This window comes from Nycticebus coucang, chromosome 18 (assembly GCF_027406575.1).
Source record: "Nycticebus coucang isolate mNycCou1 chromosome 18, mNycCou1.pri, whole genome shotgun sequence".
NCBI lineage: Eukaryota > Metazoa > Chordata > Mammalia > Primates > Lorisidae > Nycticebus > Nycticebus coucang.
In genome coordinates, this window is record NC_069797.1 from 25,846,613 (window position 1) to 25,864,612 (window position 18,000).

The following is an 18,000-nucleotide window of genomic DNA, read 5'->3' on the forward strand; positions in this document are numbered from 1 at the left end:
GTGTGTGGTTTCTTGGGATTCATGGCTTGTTCCTTTCAAGGAGAATAAGCACCATCTCTTCAGGGCCTGGTGCATGCTGGGATAAACATTTCTGAATGAATGACTGAAGCTGGGGTAACAACAGAGGCAGATGCCAGGCCTCCTGGCCCCGCCACGCCTCCAGGAGCCATCAGCCCTCCCAGACTCCAGCCTAGCACTATCCCCAGATACACAGCTCAAATTCTCACTTCTACTATCTTAGAGACCATACCACAGGGCAGGGATAGAGAGCCCCATGAGGCCAGGTTGCCCTAGGGTCACTCTTTGGCTTTTGAGACCACCTTGACCTGGCCCAGCAAAGCCCCCTCCCCCAAGCAACCAAACGTTGAGGAAGGCCACTGACTCCCTAAGAACAGGACTCCTGGGCAGGGAGTTCCAATCACAGCTCTGCCTCAGCCTCCCTGACTTCATGTCCCTATTTGTGTACCTTCCTCTCCCCAGGCCTCACTTTCCCCTGTGTACAATGGGGAGGTAGGTCTTGATCTCTGAGAGCCTCCCCAGGGATCTCTCATTCAGAGCCAGTCAAAAGTTAGCAGGGAGGGGAAGGGTGCAGTGGCTCACACCTATAGTTCCAGCACTTTTGGAAGCCAATGAGGAAGGATCACTTGAGGCCAGGAGTTTGAGAAGCCAATGAGGAAGGATCACTTGAGGCCAGGAGTTTGAGAAGCCAATGAGGAAGGATCACTTTTGGAAGCCAATGAGGAAGGATCACTTGAGGCCAGGAGTTTGAGGCTGCAGCGAGCTATGATTACACCACTGCACTGCAGCCTAGGTGACAGACTGAGGCCCTGTCTCTAAAATAAAAATAGTGTGTAGAAAGAGAGTGAATACATAGGGTTGAGGTAGCCAATAAAATGAATTTCCAAAGTGGGGAGAAATTACAGGGAGAAGAACCGGAAGAATAGTTTAGGCCAGAGGAACAGCATGAACAAAAGGATGAAGCTAGAATGTGTAAGGCCGGTTTGGGGGATTTGGAGGAGACAGGTTTGCCTGAATATGAGTAGGGGCCAAGTGTTAAAGGGCTTTGCTTGCTGGATTGAAGCATCTGGACTTTATCCCGGCACCAATGCAGGGAAGCCATCTTGTTATACCAGAGATAAGTCTGGAGGCAGGAAGGCCAGCAAGGGGGCTTTTGGAAAGACCTCACTTGAGAGAGCAGATGGGCCTGAGTCTTGGCAGTGGCAGCAAGGCCAGACCAGGGAGGATCCGAGTGTGTCAGAGAACATCCCTCTCTGCCAGTGAAACCTCTGCTGACCTGGTGTTTTGGGAGGCCGACGGCGGGGAGTTGTTTAGGAACCTGTGCTCTGCAGTCAGGCCAGGGTTTGAATCCCAACTGAGTACCCTGGGGCAATCCTCTAGGCTCTCTTAAGCTCTCAGGCACTCATTTATAAAATGGGAAGAGGGCTGGCTACATAATTTTCAGGGCCTAGTGCAAAATAAAAATGGAGACCCCAGTTTATTTTACTTTTATTTTTTTGAGCCATAGTCTCACTCTGTCACCTGGGTAGAGTGCTGTGATTGTCACAGCTCACAACAACCTCCAATTCTTGGGCTCAAGCGATCCTCTTGCCTCAGCCTCCCAAGTAGTGGGGACAATAGGCCTGGACCACTGCACCTGGCTATTTTTAGTAGAGATGGGATCTCATTCTTGCTCAGGCCCGTCTCAAACTCCTGAACTCAAGCAATCTACCCGCCTCAGCCTCCCAGAGTGCTAAGGTTAGAGAGTAGGCTATGAGCCACCGCGCCTGGCTTGAGACCCCAGGTTTTCAAAAGTGTCATTAAAGGCTGTAAAATATAAAGCTTTTCCTTTCTTCTGCAGTCTCTCTCAACTTGTCATGATGTTTGTAAAAAATTTGCTATTCAATCTTCTAAGTAAAGAAAAAATAAAATTTATTCACATGAATTTTATCATTTAAAAAAGAAAGTTACCATTCTTTTCTTATTTTTTATTTTTTTTGAAAGTTACCATTCTTTATTTTGTGCAGAGACAGTTTTAAACACAGCATTAAGAGCATTTAACTCATATGTGTATTCATTAAAATTACCGACTTGTAGTCCATAGTTTGTACAGGCAATAGCCTTCCCCTCTGATATTATGCTTTGACCAGAACAATGGAAATGCCCCACACATGAACTCAACTGTTTGCATTTCACCATTGACATGCATACCCGCTGCCAGCGCTCCCTGACTCTGGCTTACCCATGAGCAGGGAAGGACTGAAAAGCAGCCTTATCTTTTCCTTTCCTTCTATGCCATCATTTTTATTTATTTGTTTGTTTATTTATTTAGAGACAGACTCTCAGTTTATTGCCCCCAATAGAGTGCCGTGGCATCAGCCTAGCTCACAGCAACCTCAAACTCTTGGGTTCAAGTGATTTTTTTGCCTCAGCCTCTCGAGTAGCTGGGACTATAGGCACCCACCACGTCTGGCTATTTTAGAGATGGTATCTCACTCTTGCTCAGGCTGGTCTTAAACTCCTAAGCTCAGGTGATCCACCCTCCTCAGCATCCCAAAGTGCTAGGTTTACAGGTCTGAGCCACTGCGCCCTACTGTGCCATCATTTTTAATGTAAATGATGGGCTAATACAGAGAAGTAATGTGAGTAGCAGTGATCTGCTAGGGTTCCTTGATCTTTTGTGTTTCTCAGAGGACAACTGCCTTCTTTCTACACAAAGCCAATTTGGATTCAAACTATATTCATGGCCTCTCAGTTTTCAATTCAATTGTAAATGTAACACACTTACTTTGGACTTGATTTGAGTCCACTGAACTCCCACACGTCAGGAGTCCATCAGAATCCTGTGCTTGGCTCAGCGCCTGTGGCTCAAGCGGCTAAGGCACCAGCCACATACACCTAAGCTGGTGGGTTCGAATCTAGCCCGGGCCCACCAAACAATGACAGATGCAACCAAAAAATAGCCGGGCGTTGTGGCAGGCGCCTGTAGTCCCAGCTACTTGGGAGGCAGAGGCAGGAGAATCACTTGAGCCCAGGAGTTGGAAGTTGCTGTGAGCTGTGACGCTACAGCACTCTACGGACGGTGACAAAGTGAGACTCTGTCTCTAAAAAACAAACAACAACGAAAAAGCACAAGTTCAAAGATAAAATTACCCTATTAAGAATTTCAAGGCCTGGCATGGTGGATGACTTATGCCTATAATCCTAGTGCTTTGGTAGGCTGAGGCAGAAGGATCAGTTGAGTCCAGGAGCTCAAGATCAGCCTAAGCAACATAGTGAGACCCTTGTAAAAATTTAAAAAATTATCCAGATAAGGTGGTGCACACCTGTAGCCCTAGCTATTCAGGAGGCTAAAGTGGGAGGATTACAGGAGTTCAAGATTATAGTAAGCTATGGTCATGTCTTTGCATTTCAGGTTGGGCAACAGAGCAAGACCTTGTCTCTAAAAAAAAAAAAGGAGGGGCGGCGCCTGTGGCTCAAGGAGTGGGGTGCCCGTCCCATATGCCGGAGGTGGCGGGTTCAAACCCAGCCCTGGCCAAAAATCACACAAAAAAAGGAGGCTCAGCACTTGTTGCTCAGTGGCTAGGGTGCCAGCTACATACACCATAGCAAACAGGTTCAAATCCAGCCCGGGCCTGCCAAACAACAATGACAACTACAACCAAAAATTGGTCCCAGCTACTTGGGAAGCTGAGGCAAGAGAATCACTTAAGCCCAAGAGTTTGAGGTTGCCGTGAGCTGTGACACCGTGGCACTCTACCCATGGCAACAGCCTGAGACTGTCTCAAAAAAAAAAAAAAAAAAAACAGAACGAATGAATGAATTTTAGAGATAGCAGCACATTAGGCCCATTCCAGTGAAGGGCCTTCTGTGCCACAAGTCCAGTCCTGAATGCAGATCATAACAGTACTTACTCCAGGATTGTGAGGATTAAATAGGGGTAATCCAGGAAAAGAGTTAGCACAGGGCCTGGCACATTCGACTCAGCAGCTCTAGCAGGCATGACTGGGAGATGCCTTCCCCAGGAAGGTCATGGGTCTGGGCCCCCAGGGAGAGCCAGAATCACCCCCAGGTGGACCTGGAGGAAATCAGAGCGCTGGGCATGACCTGGTGCCCTTGTCCAACTTCCTGCAGGGTCCTCTGAGCCCTGGATCTCCCCTTTAACATCATCCTCACACCAACTTCCCTGGGGGACTTTCTAGAAGGCAAATCTGACCCTGTCTCTCCATTGCTTAAAAAGCCTTCGGTACAAAACTCAGGTATTACATGGGCAGTCAAGGCCTGCAGTGGCCTGCACCCTCTTTCTAACCTGCCCTCCTGATCCTGTCCTGCTGTTCTCTGTGACCCAGCCACGCTGAGGGACTGGATCACTCTCCCTGGCACATGGCAGAGATGTCCTATCTTCAACTCAAGCTGTTTTTTTTTTTTTTTTTTTGTCTGTAGCACCCTCTTCTCCATGCAACTAAATCCTCCCAGGGAAGACCAACCTTTCCTGTGCCCTGCCCTGGCCCCTCTCAGGTGAGGTGGGTAGGTATGACCCTGCCACAGAGGTGGTACGCCCTGCCATCATCTGTCCTGTAGAGGAGTTGAGAAGAGCTGGGACTGCGTGCCAGGTATGTGGCAGCTGGGAGGGGGATAGGATAGCTCTGCCCTTGGGACAGCTTGCCTGCAACTATGTTGCCCTGGCCCCAGCTGTTTGTCTGTTCAGGTGTACAAAGGTCTACTGAGGGTCACACAGTGACGGGGCAGGGAAATGTAGTATGAAAAGACTGCATGTGATTCTGTGGGAGCCTGGAGGGGTGTTCAGAAGTCGTGATGGGGACAGCCAAGCAGGTGGGCATGCTGACAGGTGTGTGAGCCTGCCAGGTGGGGGCCAAGGTTGTTGGCAGCTGTTTGCCCTGTCAGTGGTGGTTTGGAGGTAGGGTGGAGTGGGTTGGAGAAGGGAACACAAGCCAGGCTGCCAGAGCAAACAGTCATGCCTTCTGGCCCTACCTTCTAGCAAACACTAACTCTAACTAGCTGAGGGTGTGGTGGAGAGGGAGAGGTTTGTGGATTAAGGTCCCCAGGACTAGCAGAGAGGAGTCAGACCCCAGAGTATGTGTAGGGGGAGGCGGGCTGGAGTCTTCCAGCTGCTTGTATGCCTAGGACTGCACATTTCTGGGAGAGAGGTCTCTAGAGGACAGCTGTGCTGATATTTCTCTAATCTACTTAGGCATACAGGTGGGACTGTCTTTGCATACTGTACTGGTGGAGAAGAAAGGAACAGGAGGGAAATACCTAGGGATATTGAACTTGAAATCTGAAATGTCGGTCTGGGTCAGGTACAGTGGCTCACACCTGTAATCTTAGTACTCTGGGAGGCTGAGGTGGGAGGATCCCTTGAGCTCAGGAGTTCCAGACTAGCCTGAGTAAGAACAAGGTCCCATCTCTACTAAAAATAAAAAAATAAGCCAGGCATAGTGGTGCACTCCTGCAGTCCCAGCTACTCAGGCAGCTGAGGCAGGGGGATCATTTGAGCCCAGAAATTTGAGGTTGCTGTGAGCTAGGCTGACACCACAGCACACTAGCCTGGCCAACAGAGTGAGACTCTGTCTCAAAAGAAAAAGTCAATCTGAAAGGAGGCAGAAAACCAGCATTCCTCCCCCTCAGGAATCAGTGCGGAGAGAAGCATTTGGGAGGAAGCATTTTCCTCCTGGACCAGGAGGAAAAGATGCTGTGGGCGCACACGGTCTGGGTATGGCTGGAATTGAGGCCTGCAGAGGGGCTGTGTGCTGCGGGGGCGAGGTACAGGTGCAGTCATCTGGGAAGGCTTCCGGGCTGGAGAGGCGCTGTAGGGTTTGGGATTTGAACAGCCAACTGTGAGGGCTCAATTCTGGGATCTATGACCCTGGGCAGCCTTGGCAGATCTCAGAGGCTGAAGCTCTGGACAGCAGAGACCGGCTTGGGTGGGGGACAGAGGTCGATGAGGCGACAGCCTCGGTCTTTCAAGCTGTAGCAGGTGACAGAATGTTCTTTTTGCTCCTCCCTTACGCGGGGCAGGAGCTATCTGCCATCCCACGTCTTCCTCCTCGACTTGTAGCGGCTTGTCCTGGAACCTCTGGGAGCGCTGGAGTCAAGGGTCCTCCGTCCCTGCCTGCGCCAGGGTGACGCCCGCTGGAGACTCCCAGCAAAGACCCCCGCCCTTCCCCTCAGGCCTCTCTAGGGAGCTCGGCGCCTGCCCCGGTAGTTACATTTCCTGCTGGGGCAACGGTGTGAATCTAATGTAACAAGCCCAGTTCTCTTTACTTTCTCATATACTGTTCAAAGGTTCTGGTTATATGAGGAATGACCGCTCATCGCTGGGGATTTGGAAAAGAATAAAGAAATCACAAACACCAAATAAGGAAAACATCAAGTAGTTGCCTCTGGAGGGGGACGCGCTTATTGGCTTTTGGGTTTCCTCCAGATACTGGGTCACACTTCGCAGAATTCGAGCAGGGAAGTAGGACGCCCCTCTATGGACTCCTCCAATTCTGCAGGCCCCTCCCCCCACCGCCGGGGCCCAGGAACCGCTCAGAAGAGGCGCACGCGGCTGCAGGGAGATCAGTGCTCTGGGGACAAAGACCGAGCCCCTCCAGGCCGCGCGCCCTCGGCTCCCCCAGGCTGCTCGGCGCGCTACCCGCCCACGGCCTCAGTCCCCCCTTCTGCAGAATGGGCGGGCGGCCCTCCTCGGGGCGCGGCGGGGACCGGGACGGGGGCGGGGACGCCGCGGGCTCCGTGGGCAGCCGGAAGAGGTGTGATGCGGGGGCGGGCCCCGAGCCGCCCCGCCCCGGGGAGGGAGCCCGGAGCGCAGCATCCTGGCTCGGGCCGTGGCCGTCAACGCTACTGCCGTCGGGGAAGGTCCCAGCGCGGATATGGTCTCGCGCGGCGCCCGCCGGGGCCCGAGTCCCCCGCGCCCCACGCAGTAGCCCTGCAAAGAGGCGGCCTCGACGGCTCAGAAGGCCGGGCGGGCGGTATGGAGGCGGCGCACCTGCTCCCCGTCGCCGACGTGCTGCATAGCTTCTCAGTAACCGCCGAGGGTGGCCTGAGCCCTGCGCAGGTGACCAGCGCGCGGGAGCGCTACGGCCCCAATGGTGAGCGCGCCGGGCCGGGCCGGGGAGCGGGGGCGTGCGCGCAGCTTTCTGAGTTACCCCTCCTTGCCTGTGGCCACGGAGCGGTCCTCTCCCCACCCAGGTCTCAGCAGGAAGCGAGGGCTCCGGAAACCTTTACAGATGCTCTTGGGGCACCCGGCGGGGCTGCGCGGCCACCTTCGTGGGCTGGGGGTTGGGGGGCTTCCGGTTTAAGAGACCAGACGCCTTCCCTGCCCCTCGCGCGGTCCTTCCCGCTTCGCACCTCCACCCGCGTCCCCACGCACCCCTGCAAGCCTCATTGCACCCCAGTCTGCAGTCAGTGTAGGACCCCCTGCGCCATGCTGCAACCCACCCGCATCATGCAGGCGCAGGCGCTGGGACCACTGACAAGGGACGGCCAGAGACTCTGAGGCCCAGCCTCCTAGCTGGCCCAGAGTGTCTACTCTGAGGCTCAATTAAACCCCCAAGAAGGTGCAGCTTGTCAGCTGGCAGCCTTGGTACCCCCACCCCACCCCCACTCCCAAGTCTTCCTCTTTCTGCAACCCCAGGCGGATGTGGCTTCGCGGGAGTCGGTGGGGGCTTTGAACTGCTAAGGCGGGAGACCCACCTTCCTGGGGTAGCAGAGTCTAGGCCTCCGGGAGTTGCCAGGGGAGGCCTTGCCCTGCATGACCTGGGACAGTGCCTGCTCATCTCTGGATAGGGAGGGAGCCTTGGGCTCTTGCTGTTTGGATGGAGGGATATCTTTTCTTCCTCTTCTCCTTCAGAGGAGATTGGGGTTCTCCTTTCTGCCAAAAGGCTCAGCGAGTGACGCCAGTACTATCCAGATGTGAGGCTTTCCCAGGGTGAAAGACACAGAGTTCCCCGGCTGCCGTGTTCCTTTTATTTGTTTATTTATTTTATTAATATTACATCATAGCTGTGTACATTAATGCGATCATGGGGCACCATACATTGGTTTTATAAACAGTTTGACACATTTTCATCACACTGGTTAATATAGCCTTTCTGGCATTTTCTTAGTTATTGTGTTAAGACAATTATATTCTACATTTACTAAGTTTCACATGTACCCTTGTTTTAAATAGTAGTGCAGACCCTGCACTCACCCCTACAGTACCCAGCGGAGGGAAATGTCCCCTCCATCCCCAGCGTGCAGCCTGGGCCTGTGTCCTTTTGAGACTTGGGAGCCCCAGCTAGCCAGAGGGGACGGTACTCCTGCCTGAGTATTCCACGGCTCAGGGCTAGCTGGAAAATTAGGAAAAGCTGTCAGAGAAGGAGCCTTGGGTTTTGTATTGGTTTATGAAAACCACCTCTTATATAAATATTATCTTTCTAGAGCAGAAATCCTTTTTCAAAAAAATTAGTTGCTATATTTAGTTGAGCTGTGGGAGGAACTGGGAGATAAATATTATTTAATATCCCCCATTAGTGACTTGGCAGGGAGGGTGTCCTTTGCAGCAGGAGAGCTGGGCAGCAGGGTCCCCGCCTGTCCCTGGGGTGGGGTAGGGACAGGCAGGTCTGGGGTCCCACTACCTGTGCTACTGAGGCTTTCAGCTTAGGAGTCCTGATTCCCAAGGGAAGCTAGAGACCCAGCCCTTGATTCTGCTGCTATATGACCATGGCCAGAGTCTCTCTCCATTTTTGGCATCTGTCTCCATTTGTGCAGCAGAGAAGGAACTGACTGGGAGGGAGGGATCCCCTGTCCCCCTCATGACCCCATATTGTCTGGGTGAGGAGAACTTGGGGTGATCTGGCCACTAAACATCTGTGTGAAGTGATGGGTAAGGATATTGGCTTGGTGTGGTGTGCAGGTCCACAGAGGGTGCATGTGAGTTGGGGGTGTGGTAAGAGAAGTTGCAGGGAGGGCATTGCCAAGCTGCCCTGGTTCCTCCGCACTTTGATAGTATTAATAACACAAGCTAATTCACTGGACATGTATTATGTGCCAGGCACTGTTCTCAGCCCTTTTTACCTATTATCTCATTTCTTCCCCAAAACACCTTTATGCAGTAAGGAATGTTGTCACCCCCATTTTATGGAGGAGATAACTGAGGCACCTGGAGGTTAAACAACTTGTCCAAAGTCACATAGTAAGTGGCAGAGAGTTGGTGGTGAGTGCCTACCCCTCTCTGGGCCTCAGTTTCCCCATCTGCATAAGAGAGCCACAAGTTCTACAAGCTCTGGGACCCCAGTATTGGTGCTTGTGTTAGGAGTTTGGGTCAGCAGGAAGCAGCTTTGCCCCCAGCCCCTTGGGGACCCCAGAAGTTCAGGTTACTGAAGGCTTACTTGGGAAGCATTCCAGTGCTCTGGAAGTAGTCAAGTGGACGGGACCCAGCTGCCCTTTCCTGCTGTGGCTTGAGGAGCAGGCTGGGTGTCCTCCATTCTTGGGTCACAACTTCTGGGGTGGGACTGATAAAGTTTTGAACCCTAGCTCTGCCCCTTTAGACTGTGCAGTCCTGGACAAGCCACTTCACCTCTCTGTGCTTTGGTTTCCTCCTTATTGTGAGAACCTGTCTAATAGGGTGGTTTGTGGGTCTTTAGTGAAGTCACGTACACTGTCATACAGGGAGGTAGCAGAGGAGGCTGGGTGGTGGGGTGGGGCCTGTGGGTAGAAGGGACGCCTCAGGGACAAGTGCTCCCCCCACCTCAGGAGTCCATGCACCTGCAAGGTCGTTAGGGCTGGAAACCACAAGGAAGTCATTTGCTTAAGTCCTGAAGTTTGCAAATTCTGTCAGGGGAGGGAGGAACACAGGCAGGCTAGGATCCCACCCTCTCACCTCCCCTTCCTCCCCTTCCTCCTCCCCTTGTGGACAGAAACCTCAGAGCTGGGGGTGGGAAGCCTCAGCCCTGCTGTCAGTGAGCACACCAGCTGGGAGCTCCCCTTACACACAAAACACCACCTGTCCTACTCTGTCTAGAGATGGGTGCTCTGAGGCCCAGCAGGGCAGTGATTGGGGAGGCTCTTGGCCCTGGCACCTCTTGGGAGTCCACCTTTGCTGATGCCAGAGGTATCCAGCACTCAGTTTCTTGGGGGAGGGTTTTTTTTAACATCTTTTAAATTTATTTTTTGAATAAGAATTAGCGGAGTGCAACATTCAAAGGATATGTATTAAATACTAATGTCTCACCAATCTGTCCCCAACCACTCATTCCCAGTGCCCTCACTTTTTTGTGTCTCCTTCCCATCATATTTTGTGCACATACACTCTGGACCCGTGACCTATGGTCTCCTTTTATGTGGAAGGGAGAGGATTATAAGTGCTTTTTTGTCCCTCCTTTCTACTTGATAGCTGTCTTAGAGACAGCGCCATGTGGAACATCCTTGGGTGTCCTAGTGGCTACACAGGGTTTTGTCACCTGGCTGTTTCAGTGTTTCTTCACCCTGACTTCTGATGGACACTTGGGTTGCTGGCAGCCTCTGTGGTTACACACAACATTACAAGGAATATCCTCGTCCCCACACCATGTCACACACTTGTGAATGTCACTAAAGGATAAATTCCTAGAAGTAGAGTTGTAGGGTCAAAGAGGGTGTGTGTTTTCGACCTCGACAGCTATTGCGACATTGCTGTCCATCATGCTGTACTGATTGCTGGTTTCCCACTGCCTCACCTGTGCCATGTGGAATGGGACATTTTGATCTGTGTTTAGCCTGATGGAATAGTGTCCTCTGATAGTTTTACTTTGCATATTTCTGTCTACAGGTCAGGTTGGGCATCTTTTTGTATGTTTAGGAGTCGTTGATTTCCTTGTGTCCAGGAACAAGCTGCTTGTCTCCTTTGCTGGATTTGATTCAAGGCAAGAAACCCAGTTGGTTTGAGCACGTCCTGCCACGTGGGCCTGCAACCATAGGCCCTGGAGAACCCAATAATGTGGGGGTCAGAAGAGATCCCAGGAGCTCTCAGGGGTGGTATTTGTTCAGGGGAGCTTGGTTAAGGGCTGTGCTGGGCTGGAACCTACCTTCCTGGCCCGTGCACTGCCCATCTGTGCAGTGGGTATGATGGTCCCAGGGCTGCCAGGTGGATTTGGGCTCCTGCTAGCAGTATCTTTGCTGTGGCCTTATTTTGCTTCCCTTGGCCCAGGCCCCAGTTGGTGCTGAGGCTCAGGAAACCCATATACATGGCCAACAGAAACCAGGCCAAGAGAAGTGGAGTGAGTTGGGTGGAGGGAGTGATCTGAATGGGCCCACTCGAGGGATGACCTCAGGCAGACTTGCCCTTCCTTGGACTTGCTCCTCCTCAGTATAGCAGGGATAGAATCCTGAGATCCCCTAAGGGCCATAAGGGATGTGAAACCCACTGGGATGTGGCTTGCCTGCCACCATGTGGAAGTTCAAGGTCTTCCAGGCTTCACCCCAGTTTTCCTGACCATTGGCCCTTGCTGGGCAGCCCTTATCCCCCAGGAACAGCATCAGGCCTGCCCCACGTGGACCCCTTCACCCTTGTACTCTTAGGCAGGGCCAGGTCTGCCCCACAGTCCAGCTAGACAGATTTTGGGCAAACTCTTTTTGGCCAGATAAACCAGGTAAGCTGTTAGGCACCTCTCCAGAGTGGAGAGCCACTTCCCAAGGCCCTGCAGCTGTCTCTTGCATTAGCAGGGCCAGGCTGTCCACTCTAGGTGGACCCTGGAGACACAGGCAGGACCAGGTGGGCTGGGCGGGGTCTGTTCAGCCAGGGCCTCTCCCTAACTCTGCAGTGACGATTTAATTGCTTTGTAAATTTACCTTTGAGGAAGACCTCAGTGAGCACTTGCCTCACCCAGTTAAAACTGACATTTAGAAGCTGAAATACCAGTTTCCAATGTTGTGAGAAGGAAGGAGTTGAGGGGGATTAGGGGAGCAGGTGGTGCATGGCACCTGGGGGCAGCCCTGGCCCTGCACCCTGTTCTCCCTGGCTCTGGGCTGTGGGCTGCAGGCGCTGCCTGAACCCAGGAGCAACTGAGTAAACAATTGCTGGGAGGGCTCTGTGTGGCTCCAGGGATGACTCAGCCCCTCCTGCTCTGGAGCTGCGGGGAGTGGAGGGAGCCCCAGTGCTGACGACTGGTCAGAGAAGGGCAAGGTGTTGGGGTGGGGGAGGTGTTTTCCAGGGAAACCCTCCTGGAAGGTGGGGTTTAGGTGAGGCAATGGAAGGATGTCAGGACAAAAGGAATGGCGCAAGCAAAGTATCAGAGGAAAAAAAGGTTTAGCAAAATGGGGAGGTTATCAAAGCATTACATTGTACCCCATAAATGTATTCAAGTATGATTTGTCGATATTAATATTTTAAAAAAGACAAGGCGAGTTGATGGCAATCCTGAGGCTTGGCTGGCAAAGGCACAGACGCATGTCCAAGATACGGGCATAATTCTGGAAGGGCAAGTTGGGCAGATCCAAGTAGGCTCTGAAGGGCATGCTAAGGTTGGTCTTTATTTTGTAGGCCAAGGTCAGCCATTGAACGCCTATAAGTGAGGCAGAGGCGGGATCATTCATTTGTCACAAATGTTTACCAACCACCCACTGTGTGTGAAGCACTGTTCCAGATGCCAGAGACGCTGCAATTAGCAAAGTCCTGTGGTCATGGGGCTTGTATTCTATTAACGGTGATTATGGCTAGATTTTGTTCATTGTATGCGGTGAAGTCTGCAGAGAGCTTTATGCATGCCATTTAATATTCATAGCATCCTTATAATTACTATTATTACCCTCTTCTTTCTGATAGGGAAACAGACACAGGGGACTAGGTGACTTGCCTGTGGTCACAGAACTACCAGTAGATAGAGTGGGATTTGAATTCAAGCCCTCTGTACCAGATTCCTTGCTCAAAGCCACAAAGCATCTCTGACATGTCTTGTGTCCCCAGGACCCACAGGCTAACTCCCAGGCTCTTCCAGGCCAGTCCATGTCAGGCCTCCGTGGGCACAGGCCTACTCAGTCTGGCAACGTGACCCAGAGCAGTGTGGCTGGGAAGGGTCACCAGGGGAGAGGCTGGACAAGGACAGTAGAGGACCATGTGCCTGGGCCATCCCCATTGCAATGGGGATGTTGCTGTCTTTGCCCTGTGCAGCCCAGCAGACAGCACCCAGGTCGGGGCGCTCTCCCACAGAACAAATGGAGCGTCTAGCACTGCCGAAGGCTCAGCCACTCAGCCTGCTCCACAACACGAGGCCGGGAGGTGGGGGTGGGGACCAGCATCTTCCAGGGATGCCTGGGGTGGGGAGCTTTCCCGACCAGGCTACCTCTGTGGCCCTGGGAGTCATCCATGGGGGGGAGGAGAGGTGGCCCTTTCAAGGTTTTGGTGGGATTGACATTTGAAGCAGACCAGACCTGTGCAGGCAGAGCCTTTTGGGCAGGGATGATTCTGGGTGGTGGCTCTGGGACCACTACAGATGGGTGGGTGGGATGGTTGATGGGATGAGAGCTTCAGTCCAAAAGTTAGGACACAGGATGCTAAATTTTTTCAGGTGACCTTGGCTGGGCGGTAAAGACAGCAGAGAAGGGAAGGCAGGGCAGCCTAGGAGTTGACACGGGAGGCCTAGAGCAGGGGGCTGTGAGCCAAACTGCCTGAGCCTCCCCTGCCTCTTCCCCACTGTGTGATGGTGAACTTGCCCTTCAGCCTCTCTGTGCTTCAGCTGTCTACTCTAGAGGAATGACAATGGCACCCTCCTCATCAGGAATAAAGTGCACAGGTTAGCTCCGCGTCTGGCACAGTCACCAGTCGCTGCTGTGGTGATTCTGTCTGCTTGGGGTCTCGCGTGCTCAGCCCCAATGCCTTCCCATTTATTCTTGGAGGGAATGTGGGTAAGGCACTTGGTACATTGCTTGCTACAAGGTGCTCAAAAACTGTGGCTCTCAGGTGGTGCCTGTGGCTCAAAGAGTAGGGCACTGGCCCCATATGCTGGAGGTGGCGGGTTCAAACCCAGCCCCGGCCAAAAACTGCAATAAATAAATAAATAAATGTGGCTCTCAATAATAATGATGATGATGAAAATTGTCACAGCAACCCTTCCAGGTTGGTGCGGGGGCCCTATCTTCCAGGTGAGGCTCTAGGTTCCACGGTGAGTCACTGCATAGGCAGGACTAGAGCTCTGCCTTGTGCCGCGTGCAGGGCGAGGAGGGCGGGCAAGGCAGCCACTGGACATTATGGGTGGCCAATCCACCCCTGATAGGATGGGCATGGCAAGGGGGCCTTGTGGTAGAAGCCAGGTCTGGGTAGAGTGGGTTATCAGTCAGGATCAGATAGGTTATTGCAGAAATCACTCCCAAATCTCAGCAGCTTAAAATGCTAGAGACTCATTTTTCACTCCTGCTGAATGCTGATGGCAGGCTGGTTGTACGGGGCTCTCTAAGCGACATTAAAAATTTAGGCTGGGTGCAGTGGCTCATGCCTATAATCCTAGAGCTCTGGGAGGGCCCAGGTGGGTGGATTGCCTGAGCTTAGGAGTTCAAGACCAGCCTGAGCAAGATCGAGACCCTGTCTCTACTAAAACTAGAAAAACTAGCCAGGCTTTGTGGTGGATGCCTGTCGTTTGTCCCAGCTATTCAGGAGGCTGAGGCAAGAGAATCACTTGAGCCCAGAAGTTTGAGGTTACTGTGAGCTATGATGATGCCACAGCACCCTACCTAGGGTGACTCAGTGAGACTCTTTTTCTTTTTTTTTTTGAGACAGAGTCTATGTCACCCTTGGTAGAGTGCCATGGTGTCACAGCTCACAGCAACCTCAAACTCTTGGGCTTAAGCGATTCTCTTGCCTGAGCTTCCCTTCTGGCTGGTGGCTCTGGGACCACTACAGATGGGTGGGATGATTGATGGGATGGGCCAGGTAGCTGGGACTATAGCTGCCTGCCACAATGCCTGGCTATTTTTTGTTGCAGTTGTCATTGCTGTTTAGCTGGCCCAGGCTGGCTTTGAACCCACCACCCTCCGTGTATGTGGCTGGCACCATAACCACTGCTACGGGCACTGAGCCGAGATTCTTTTTCAAAAGAAGAAAAGAAATTAAAAATTTAGTTCCTTAGTCACACCAGTCACATTCCAAGTGCTCACTAGCTGCATGTGCCCAGAGGCAACTGTTCTGGACAGCACAGATAGAAGACTTCTCCCTCATCACAGAAAATTCTACTGGACAGCGACCTTCTAGAGCAGTGTTTCTCAACCATTTTTATCTCATGGAACACTTGGACCTATAGTTAAATTTCCATGGCACACTTAAATTATGTTGATCCAAAAGAAGATTAAGAAAAAGAATGTAGGGCGGCGCCTGTGGCTCAGTGAGTAGGGTGCCGGCCCCATATGCCGAGAGTGGCGGGTTCAAACCCAGCCCCGGCCAAACTGCAACAAAAAATAGCCGGGCGTTGTGGCGGGCGCCTGTAGTCACAGCTGCTTGGGAGGCTGAGGCAAGAGAATCGTGTAAGCCAAGAGTTAGAGGTTGCTGTGAGCCGTGTGACGCCACGGCACTCTACCCAATGTGAGACTCTGTCTCTACAAAAAAAAAAAAAAAAGAAAGAAAAAGAATGTATTTACTGTACTTTGAACCTCTGAAAATAATTTAATTAATGATCTTTAATCATTAAGATCACCTAAGATCCTCTCAGGGCACACTCTTGGGTCCTGGCACACTGATTGAAAATCACTGTTCTAGAGGCTTGGTGCCCGTAGCTCAGTGGTTAGGGTGCTGGCCACATGCACTGGCGCTGGCAGATTTGAACCCAGCCTGGGCCTGCTAAACAACAATGACAACTGCAACAACAACAGAAAATAGCCAGCTGGCAGAAGCCTGTAGTCCCAGCTACTTGAGAGGCTGAGACAAGAGAATCGCCTAAGCCCAAGAGTTGGAGGTTGCTGTGAGTGGTGACGCCACAGCACTCTACTGAGGGCAACATAGTAAGACTGTCTCAAAAAAGAAAAAAAAAAAAATCATTGTTCTAGAGCAGTGGTTCTCAACCTGTGGGTCGCGACCCACAGGAACTCTATTAAAGGGCCGCGGCATTAAGAAGGTTGAGAACCACTGTAATCTAAAGAGTTTCACACCGAAAGGTCAGCGCTCGAGCCTGCAACTAGCACACATCATTCTTTTTTGAAACTTGTATGAAGGCCAGGAAGTGCATTCCAACTATGTGCCCACTACACAAGGAAACCCAGAAACATTTGGGGAACAGCATAAGGACCCCATAAATAGTGGGTCTGGTTCAGTGTGAGGTCAGAGAGCAGGAGGGGAGAGGTTTTCAACCAGTGGACAGGTTGAAAAAGGAGAACTTGAGAGACCAGCCAAGGCAGGCAGAAGACATCTTGGGGGTCTTCTCAGTCTGTGGGTGGGAGAGGCATATGTGTTCAGTGACGTTCTTTCCAGCCCTAGTCATTGCCCCTGCCCAGAACAAATGCCCTAAGGAAGGTGGTGGCCTAGGAGCTACATGCCTGACAGAGGAAGGGGTTAGAGAGATAGCAGGAGGGATTCAGGTGGGACTTAACACGCCAACTCTGCCCTTCATCAGGAACCCTGAAAAGCTGAGGACTGTATACTTTCTTGGTAGAGCAAGGAACAAGCCCACCGGTGTGTGCTATGAGGTTGGCACTGTCCCCTGTTTCAAGACTGGGGCATGGCTGAGATGATGTCTAAAGGACCCTGGCTTCACTGGAGCCAGAAACCAGGCCTGGCTCACACACATACATACACATACACACACACGCACACACACATACACACACACACACACACACACACACCCTCCCTCTGCCTTTCCTGTTCCCTTCAGCTAAATAGATCAGAAGGAAAAAGTCTGTTTGATTTTAATCTCAATGCAGGACACTGGAGATTACATTTTCCACGGAAAATGTCAGCCGTTGCCTAAAATAGGACTTTGGAGAAAATGCTAGAAAGTGTATTTTTAGGTTATATATTTCCCTCCTGGATTCCTGCAGTCCAATGGGCCACTTGATACTGTCTCTGGTTCAGATGCCAGATGTAGACCCCAAACCTTCCAAATAGGTGGTTAGGGAGAGGGCTCCCACAGGAAAAAAAATGCCTGCTGGCCAAAGACAGGTGGAAAGATGCAAGGACCTGTTTCTAGTGTCAGGAAAGAGGAGGAGAAAGTGAACCAGCCAGGACAGTGGCTCTAATTCCGTGTTGCTAACAAGCTTCTGGGAGGTGCTGATGCTGCGGGCCTGGAAACTGTCCTCTGAGCAGCAAGGGGCAGAAGCAGGGCTCAGCTAGACCGTGGCCCCAGAGCAGGGGGTCTGCCCAAGTCCACCCTCTAGGGCCATGAGGCACACTTCCTTGCTGTGTGGCCTTGTCCAAACCCCTTCTTCACTCTGAGCCTAGTTCCCCACTGTGAAACAGGGCTCAAATCCCACCCCACCTGCCCTTCGGGCTGTTGGGATGATTCAGAGTCTTAAGGTATGGGAGGCAGCCAGCTCCGCCTGGTACAAAAGGTGCTTCAGCAAGAAGGAGGTGAAAAATCAGCATGAAAGGGAGGCAGGTGCTGTTCCTCAAACTTGTGTGGGACTGGGGCTGGGCATGTGGGTGGGTGGGGGGCTCCCCACTGCTGGGATACTGGCACTGGTGGGGCAGGGCTCAGAGGGCTGGCTCAGCTGCAGACCTCGTCCAGGTGGTCTCCAAGGAGCAGGGATGTCAGAGGCAGGATAAGCAGAGAGAGCCTGAGCCCAGGTTCTAGGTCTGAGGAAGGGGCTGCCATGTGGGGGAGACACTGAATAGGACTGGACAGCCGTGAAAACTATTGACTCACAGTCCTTTCTCTTCTCCAGGCCTTAGTTTCCCCTCTGTGAAATGGGGAAGGGCTGGACCAGGAGGGATGGAGGGGGTTGGCTCTGGTCTTATCCCAAGGCGAGCCAAGCTATTGAAGGTCTTCCTCAGCCTGGATGGGTGGAAGTGAGGAGTGGAAGCATTTGGGCTCAAATCATCCA

The 18,000-nt window shown here is 52.2% G+C and overlaps 1 protein-coding gene across 5 annotated transcripts in view; it reads left to right on the forward strand.

Annotated features, from left to right (window-relative positions):
* Positions 1–6,824: 6,824 nt before the first annotated feature.
* The window catches only part of ATP2A3 (ATPase sarcoplasmic/endoplasmic reticulum Ca2+ transporting 3), a 37,107-nt gene continuing 25,931 nt past the window's right edge, over positions 6,825–18,000 (forward strand). For all 5 annotated transcript variants that reach the window (XM_053570680.1, XM_053570681.1, XM_053570682.1 and 2 more), the window contains exon 1: positions 6,825–7,109. In XM_053570680.1, the coding sequence (XP_053426655.1) occupies positions 6,992–7,109 (118 nt within the window). In that variant the 5' untranslated portion in view covers positions 6,825–6,991. The remainder of the gene's footprint in view (positions 7,110–18,000) is intronic.